We start from the raw sequence: 9,395 nt of genomic DNA, 5'->3' as shown, positions 1-9,395 counted from the left end.
AGGGTATGCATCTGGGCTTCTGGTGTAACTCGATCACAGTTGAGAGCGCGTCAGCGAGCTGCAGCAATAACGTCTCGGTATTGCGCCGTCAAGGCTTGAGCTTGTATCCAGCAAAATGCGCTGTTCTTCCCTTCACGAGAAAGTCAATTATCCAATACCTTGTCACCATTGATGGCACTTTAATACCGTACATTAAGCACCACATATTTCTGGGCGTTGTTGTGGACCGCGGGCTCTCACGGAAAAAAAACATATCACGATGCTAAAGACAAAACTTGCAAACTTTGTGCGCGTTCTCCGTTTCGTGTCAGGAATGAGATGGGGCCCATCCGGCAGTGTCCTAGCTTCTGCCGTTAGTACCGAACTCTTTATTTGGGTTACCTTCGTTATAGCCTGCCAGTCACCCCCAATTTGCCTACTTCATGCGTACGCACATTGGAAAGCATGCAAGCACAAGCCTTACGGGTCTCTGCTTGGGTCTGCCGCCATGTACATCTACTATGGGTACGATTGCCGAGGCACGTGTCTATCCGAGGGATGCACTCGTTTCGTGCGAACACTCCGTGTCTACCTCCGATGTCTGACGACGCATGAACGCCATCCATTGTCGTTTCTTCCCTCCACGCGCTCCAGAAGCAGTTTTGCGGCAGCAGTTTAGCGTCACCAACGCATAATTCCCTCTGGTTACGCCCCAATGGGGGTTTCACAGAATCCTGGGTGCTATCAAGACTGTCAATCCGCCTTTCCATCCCGGAATTACCAAGAAGTCTTGTTTGCCCTCAGTGGCTCTCAAGTAGTTTACTTTAGCGTTGTTGACAAGCACATACGCCAGAACTACACGTCTACACCGATGGTTCTGTGACTGACTCCAGGTCAACTGTGGCTGTGGTGATTCCAAGCCTGGGGGTAACCCGACGTTTCACACTCGACCACAAGACAAGCTCTACCGCTACAGAATTGGTAGCCATCCAGGAGACAATTCGTTTAGTCTCTTGTGAACCACCTCAAGCCTGGACCCTGTTCTGTGACCCCAAGCCAGTGCTCCAGGTCCTCAATGGTGTTATGAGTCAAGAACCGGCCTTATTATGCACTTTCTGTAGAAGTGGTGGAGCTATGCTCTTTTTCGGTGCAGCAAGGCCATGTTTTGACGATTCTATGGGTTCCAGGCCACTGTTGGTTGGCGGGCAATGAATGGGCTGACGCGAAGGCGAAAAAGCCTTCAGCAGGGGCAGTAGTCGTGCGCCTTCCCTTCGCAAGACCAGGCACGACCGCTCTTCTCACCGCTGTTTTCCGCGACACCACCAAGACACCACGACGAATTAACTGCCCACCGCCACGGAAGGCTCCATCGACTGGACCCTGATTGCAAGTTCTGGATGACCCCAGGGACTCAGCGAAGCTATATACTCCTCGCTGTTCCATCGACTGCGGCTCGGCGTAGCTTTTGAGGGACTCTACCAGGGACTCTGATTTTACTACTAATCGCTACCAACACCTCGTCGATGGTTCGAGTGACCCTGACCGTGAATCGTGTCACATACCGGAGATTATTGAACATATGCTGTGCAACTGACCCTGCTACGCACATCACCGTGGAAAGTTAGCGACGTCGTTAGCCCAGTTAGACAATCGGGCATTGTCTGAGGACGTCCTGCTGGGACCCTGGGCAGACCTGCAGTGTTCAGGCTGGCCTTCAAGGCAGTGCTGATATTCTTAAAAAGCAGTGGTTTGGCAGCTGTGTTGTAGCCCAATCCCGTTGTGGTGAATTATTGAATATGTACTGTACATGGCATAGGCATTTTGTATATACTTATATTAATATTATCACCTCTATGTCAATAATCATACCTGTCACTTTTTCTACCTATGCTCTTCCCCCCCCCCCCCCCCCAGAGTAGCAGGTCAGAGACTATACGATCACGCCGACCTGTTTTCCTTACATTCAATAAATTACTCTCTCTCAACCCCCTCCCCCCAAATCAAAATTCTGTCTCCAAGATGCTCGTTACTATATTATTTCCATCACCTGTTGGACTGACCTAAGTTTTCTTTTGGGGGGCGTATAAAGTTTCTGTCCCATACTTTATCATTGCTGGAGTAGGAAGACATTTGTTTTTGGTGACAGCTGCTTACTGTTTATTGCCGAATGCACACGTACCAGCTAGCAGATACTAATTCTAGCTATGCCTGATTTCTTTCCAGTGGATTCAATCAACGGCACATCCTGCCCAAGATAGCATCGACCTTGATCATCTACCCTTCATCGCTGGGTTTCTAAATGCTCATTTAACATAACTTTTGATTCTTTTGATATCTTAGTCATACCCATCGTTCCACCACGACAGAGCTTTCTGAGTACAGTTTCTGAAACATTGTTCTCCAGGCTCACTGAACAAGACAATGTCATCTGCAAATTTTAAATGGCTCAAATATTCTACGTTGACTCGTATCCCCGACATTCCCTTTCAATCTTCCTAAGACTGCAGACTGCCAACAATTTTAGAGAGACGTTGTCTCATACCCTTCCTGAGGGAACTTCTCACTCCTCATATGAAAAACTGTGCGGCCCATGCATGTCCTCAAAAGGCATGATGTAAGTCTCCTCTGTTTCCTAGCCTCTCAGTGCTTCCATTAGTACAGTCGTGTCCTTTTCCGTGATCTATTAATGCTAGGGATTTGTTGTGCCTCGCGGATTTCTCTATTACTTTACTGATGGCGCACGAATGTGATCCATTTAGAGTAGATTTTCCTAAACCCAGCCTGTTCTCCCAGTTGCTGGAAATCTAGGGTGTCGTTTATGAGGTTGAGTATATGCTGATAGGTCCGTAATTCTTGTAAAGCTCTGACGTCAACCTTTTTCTGAATTAGAATTATGTTGGAGTTCTTGCATGAAAAGTTTTGAGACATTATGAGAATAACTTTTCAAGCTTTTGTAGCACGAGCCACGCTATCCGTTCAGTTGATTGATTGTACGTTGAACGCGCCGACGCAATGCAGGCGACGAGGCGCGGCTAGTGGAGTGCTCCGGATGAATTTTGATCACCTGGGAATCTTTAACGTGCGCCGAAATCTCGTACACACGGGCGCTTTTGCTCTTCGCCTCCATCAGAAAAGCGGCTGCCGCGGCCGGGGATCAAACTCGCGTCCTCGTGCTATCCGGTCAGTATACTGTATCATTATTTCATCAACGATGTTCATAGTGTTACCGGTTTTGTCTGACTGCATAACATGCAATTTTTCCAACAGCGGAGCTTTTATGAGTCATCATCTTTGTCTAGTGGTGAAGGCGCATCCACATCTTTGAGGCACGCGAGTATGACAAGCGAATGATAAGGCGATGCGTATGGGGCCCGTTCGCGCCTTTCTGCGTCCTCTCATTCAGTTTTTTTGCATAGTTTCTTTTCTCCATTGTTTTTTTCTGAAAACACGGCTCCCTGAGACAACCGCATGGTTACGGTTCACTAGCATGGGGACTATATAGAGGAACTCTAAGAATGCACAGTGTGGCGCGATTGGATGCAAAATGTATCCCACAGGTATTCTAGCCAATACATCCACCTTGACACACGTGCATTCGTGCCAATAACCGCGCGATTACACAAACGAGCACATACGTAAGCTTGCCGCAAGTGCGACCGACGCGCGCGATATTCGAAGCAGCCCGCCACAGAACAGAGCCCGCCCAGCAGGCGTCCATGTGCTTCCTCTAAAAGACGAGAGGGGGCCTCACTTTCGACAAAGCGCTCAAATAATTATAAAAATTATTTATTTGATTGCGTTCTTCGTGTATACTTTGAGTTGCGCAGAATTTCTTCATAGAGTTAACTTCCGTACTTTAAGAAATCCAGACAAATCCAATCCAATCGAAGCAAAAAAGAAAAGAAAAAAAAAAGGAAAAGTGGCAGTGTGTACTTGCCGTGTGTGTGTGTGAGCCCTTGGTGTGACCGCTATGTCGTATTTAGTCACCAAAACCGTCTCACATAAATTTCAAGTATGTAGTCTTTATAAAAGAGCCCTCCGCTGCCTTGAAGCGTGGCATACTCACAGGTAAAGCTGGTTTGTTCGTAGCGTTCCGGTTAGCCTCATCTCGTTTAAGGGATGATCGTGGCTTCGTAACGTGTGCATCTTGATGTCGGTACAGAAATTTTTGAATAGCCGTCAACATCGTAACATTTCGCTTTAACTTTCCAGAGATGAATACAGGATGGATGCTGTGAAATTGCGGGAACGGTTTGAGAGGTACCGCCACATCAAGGACTTGAGGATCGCCAAGGAGATTCTTGAACAAGGGGAAGAAGAATTGTTCCAAAACGAACACCCACAACCTTTGCACTGTATGTCATCCTTTTAATTGACAGTGTGCGTCCTCAACTGCTGTATTTTTTTATGTCTGAGTGCAGCGTGATCAATGGAATGGCCAGATAGCACCGACCACACTGATGGTCGATAGTTCGATGCGTCTGGAACATCAAACTATCGACACAAGGTTTGAGTGGTTTTTTTTTTTTTTTGTGCGTGTGTTTTTCAGTGCGTCGTGCCATTCCCCCCCCACCACCGTTGTCTGGTCAGCAGCCAGCAAAATGCATCTACGTAAACTTGCGTGTGTGATACTCGTCACATAAGCTGCAGTTTTGATAACTGGAAAAAGAAAGCTGGTGTCAGGCGGGGTTGAAACTAGCAGCCTTCGTAACTGGCAGTTATATCAACTAGCTTTCGCCCACTAGCAGCAAATATAAACGAAGGTAGTGCGTAATCCTTATTGAAGTTTAAAAACGAAAATACTCAAGCGTGTGCCGTGTTGCAGGCCACAGCTAACTATTTAAAGTTATCCTAAATAGCACTTCAAGAAACTGTGGTTTTGATTAGTGGAGAAAAGCTGGCGTCAAATGGGATTGGAAACCATAGTTAGCGTAATTAGCAGTTGTCACTTATGGTTTTCCAAATGTGAAGATGGTTCCTCGCTTAGTAGCTCCTAGAAAGTACAAGTATTTGTTCGAAGTTTTTAATGAGCGCAGGCTGTGGCGAGTTCATGTGTGCTCATACAACTTCCGTCCAGGCTTGTGAGCAACTGGATGAGTACCCACCTGTGGCAGCGACCAGTGCTTGCACAGTCATGCTGGTTGAAAGAGGAAGAACTGCTGGCGATTTTGCGGTGCGGTTTCGCGTAGTTAAAGTGCTGATTAGTATTTGGGGTGAAATGGCTCGTGTGCTGTGGGAGCTGACTGTCCTCATCGTAGTACCATATTCGTGCAGCATCAAGATCTGGAGAGAGGGAATTCCAGCTTCGAAGACACTGGAGGGTCAGGGCACCCATCCTGGTGTGTTGGAGTGGGGAACAGCGCTGCTGTCAGGAACATGTTTGAAGCCATCTGGCTTGTTGCGTATAGCCAAATTACTGCACTGGCCGTCCTTCTAAGCTTGAAAAGTTCTATCGGTACCCTGTGACCAACAGGCGGATGACGTGTGTGTCATGGTGTTGTGAGATGCTCGACGAGTGGTGCTATGTTAGAGGTAGGACTAAGGCAGATTATTTGAAATGCATACGCACGTCTATGCGGGAGTCGTCTGTGAGGAAGAGGAAGGGGGCTGTTTTTTTCTACATCAGGGAAGTTGCTGGAGACAGCAATGAAGTGGTGCCCTGGGGAGTATGTACCCAGAATTTAAGATCTCAGAAAACATTGGTCTGTTCTCAAGAGTCGACGCATGTGCGCATTACGCCTGCGTCGATTATTTGCCAAGTACTGGGCAGCAGGTGGTGGCACTTCCCACCTACAGTCCAGACCTTGCTGCTTGTGACTACGCTGTTTGTCCATGTGAAGAAGAAGAAACACATTTGTTTCTGAGCACAGTTAGTTGACGATGGCGGCCGCCCGGGCGACCAGTGAAGCTTGAGCCTCCTGGTCTGGGCAGTGCAACGCCTCGTCCCACTGCTCACACGTGGTTATTTTTGGATAGGGATCTCTCGGGAATCCCCACATGAGGTACTGAAGGGTGCCAAGGGCTGGAAAGCAGTAGTTAGGTGAAGGGATACGGCTGGGTGAATTAGGTGTAATTTAGCGAGATTGGGAACTGTGTTCATTTGTAAAAGATGCCATGTGTGTTCTTGAAGGATGGCGAGTTGTGTGTGTGTGCCGGGGGGTAGACACGAGGAGAGAGGCAGTAATGGGTGGTAATTTCATTGTATGTGATCATCCGGTCTCTAGCAGATCTGGTGCCATGGTAGGGGAACGAGCTGGCTCCGGCTTGGATGGCGAGTTCTCGAGCCATACTGTGGGCAACTTCATTCCCCTCCAGGCCAGCGTGCGCCGGAGCCCAGATGATTTCTACGGGGGAAGTTGGGGGTGCTTGTTGGAGAACTTTTTCCTGAAACGAAATAAAGCCAGAGGCGAAATTTTGAACTGCCGTTTTAGAATCGGTGATGAGTGTGAAAGGGGTCGGCTTTTGTATTAGCGCTAATGCTACTGCTGCCTCTTTCGCCGTGGCTGGGTTGGTGGTGCGGATGGTCAGGAAGTTGCACTGGGCTTGATTGGAAGGACAATGGGAAATGATTCAAAAGGCATCACGCCGCCGATATTCAGCTGCGTAGACGTAGTGGATGTCAGGTTTGTTGCAGTATTGTTTATGCAATGCCTGTGCGCATTGCACACGCCCTTTGGTGTGAAATTGTGCGTGCATGTTTCCCGGTATGGGCATGATAATTAAGTTATAATGGATGTCGTGAGGGAGTGTGGTTTTGTCTTCTGAGGGTCTAGAGGGGAGATTTGTAGCCCCTGAAGAATATGGAGCGGGATGAAAGGGAAATGCTTTTCTGGTGTAGAGAGCCTCCTCAGGTAATGTGACAGCTGTGCCCAGCTCCCTTGGGCAGCATAAAAATTCTGGCTCGGTGGCTGATTTGAAGTTCATAGAGTCTGGCACAAAATGTCTTAATGGCTGGGAAAATTAAGGCTGTACATTGTAAAGAAAGGGACAGCAAATATATTATTTTAGTTTGCACAAATTCCTTGCACTTCTTTTTGCTGTGGAAGTGACAAAGCACATGCAATTTAGGCCCCAGTTAATTGTTTCCAGTTATATAACGTACAGTTTATATTGGGTGGGATCATTGTATCAGAGGGTACGGAAGTTTCCAATTAGTATGCTTATTGCACGATCATGATGCTTTAGGCTAATAGTGGGCAGTTGGTCAAGTTCAACTCAAAGCAGTGGAATGTATGTCATACTCAAGTGTGCATATTGCTGACCATTATTTAAATCGTTTGTTCCAGATCCCCTGTCGCCCAAAGGTGTTGCTTATGGACGAGAGGTTGCTTCCCCCGACTGGGTGGGTTTCAAGATTGCTTTGTTAAAGAAGTTGTACTGCTTATTATATGTAGTAAAGACCCTACCCACTTTCATACAACTGAAAAAAAAAGGGGGGGGGGGGGATTTCTTCTTTGTAGTTGCAATTGGTTAAATGGAATTTTTTTGATGGTATATTGTCTCTCCAAGTGCACTTTGGAGTGGTGAAAAAAATGTCGTGGTTTGGCCATGCCAGCTTCAGAATATTGTGGGAAAGCTAATTTCTTGGACCAAATAGCCATTTTGTTTCCCCAGGTTAGGCATTGCTAGGCCGTTGTTTGACCGGTTGCTAATTAAATGCTTTGCAGCCTGGATGTTGTTCGAGTGTGGGCATGTGCTATATGAGCATATGTGGGTACGAGTATGTACAGATATTAAGTATGCCATTTTTGGTCAACTCCAGTGTGGATACATGTCTTGTGGTCATGAGTCTGGCACAACAAATCTCTTTATATATTTGAAACGATGCTCCAGGTTCACTTTCCGTATTTATTTCATACATATGCGAGCGGCTGTCATTGCACGTGGCAGTGGCTGTAGCATGATGTCCACCGCTTTGCTCATAAAGAACTAGCAGTTGTCGTGGCACTCAGTAAGACATCAACTTCACAACTGAGAGGACCCAGGTGTCGAGATTTCAGTGCATATCCAAGGGCCTCAAGTGGTCTAAATTAATCTGTACGTTCCACCATGGTGCGCCTCATAGCCCAGGTGTGTAGCTTCAGCATGCCAACTCCCCTGTCCAAAAATTAAAAGAACCCAGGTTTGACACTGGCCCCGCCAGTGTACTTATAATTTTTCTACCAGCTCAGAAGAGGCTTTTTCATAAAAGCAAGGGCAGAAACCAGTTTGCTGGGCTACTAGGGCTCTCGCACTAAAAGAGTAAAAATAAAGTAAACCTTGGTCTGTTTGCCTGCGCATACGAATGGAAAAGCAAGTTGGTCAGCTTGTGATAAGTGAGTTGCCCAAATGTGAAACAAATGAGCACGTGTTTACTAGATAATTTGTAGCTGTTTTGAGGGCCATTTATCGGGCCAGCTTCCATAACAGAGGCAGCCTCTTAAGTTGGTGGTCGGCAACTTATTGGAACTGGCAAGCTCCTCCACATTGACTAAAGACCCCTGGTGTCAGAAAGGATTGCAGACTACAATTTTTGTGTCATTACACCAGTTAAAATGCACGATTTTCCTTTTGACACTCAATAAGTAAATTAAGCTGAAAATTGCAACAAAGATAATTATGAAAATTGACGCAAATTTCTCAACAATTCTTTTTTCTTCAATAAATGAACAAGGCATGCACCGAATGACGGGCCCAATTGACTATTTACAGTTATGGATACTGGAGTTTGAATGGCCCAGGTGACCTGGTCATTAAATGTAAATGCTAATGTAAATACCTTGTGTTTCCACAATGGGCGATATTCTTTTTCTTTTTGTGTCATCACTGCTTATTTGTTCTGCTTGCGTACAACTGATGGCTGTTAAATGTGACGTAGCAAGGGGGCAAAAATGCTGAAGCATATGTGCACGTTTTGCCCCCACAATGTAGTCTTAGGGATCAGTGAGGTGGGTAGCAGCAAACTTGTGTCATTTGTCTCTGCCTACTTTGTTTGCAGGTTCTCGACTACTGGCACCCTCTTGAGAAGGCCCAGTATCCGGAGTACTTTGCTAGGAGGGAGCAAAGGAAGAAGGAGTACGTTGAGATGTGGGAGAAGCAGTACGGCAAGGCTCAGCCAGAGCACGGCCACTGAGTGTGCTCAATGTGAGAGCACTAGTGCAGATGCAGTGGAGGATAGTAAAGAGTAAAGACATTGAGCTGGCACCCTGTCTGTTTTTTTTTTTCTTCTTCTTCTTCTTACAAATGACCACTGTCGGTGACGTGCGAGCCATTGACTGAGCAGTTCACACTGTTGATTTGAATGCAGGTCGTGCTGCTGGTCTGATTGAACATAAATTTTGGGACGATCTGTTGCAGATTTGTTATAGGTCTGTGAGCACAGATCTGTTGTTGGAGTTGTGTTGAGACACGTTGATTTGCGCTCATGATGCTTCGTG

General features: G+C 46.7%; 1 protein-coding gene across 1 annotated transcript; it reads left to right on the top strand.

Moving 5' to 3' along the window:
• Positions 1–3,869: 3,869 nt before the first annotated feature.
• On the top strand, positions 3,870–9,162 carry Nd-b22 (NADH dehydrogenase (ubiquinone) B22 subunit). Its single transcript, XM_077686626.1, has 4 exons — positions 3,870–4,047; positions 4,192–4,334; positions 7,266–7,321; positions 8,957–9,162. The coding sequence occupies exons 1-4, from the start codon at positions 3,950–3,952 to the stop codon at positions 9,089–9,091; spliced, it is 432 nt and encodes a 143-aa protein (XP_077542752.1). The 5' UTR covers positions 3,870–3,949; the 3' UTR covers positions 9,092–9,162.
• Positions 9,163–9,395: the final 233 nt, after the last annotated feature.

This window comes from Haemaphysalis longicornis, unplaced genomic scaffold (genome assembly GCF_048455015.1).
Source record: "Haemaphysalis longicornis isolate Haplotype H1 unplaced genomic scaffold, Haemaphysalis longicornis Haplotype H1 scaffold_1, whole genome shotgun sequence".
Classification (NCBI taxonomy): Eukaryota; Metazoa; Arthropoda; class Arachnida; order Ixodida; family Ixodidae; genus Haemaphysalis; species Haemaphysalis longicornis.
Note: the sequence above shows the minus strand (reverse complement) of the source record. Positions and strands in the feature narration are given on the sequence as shown.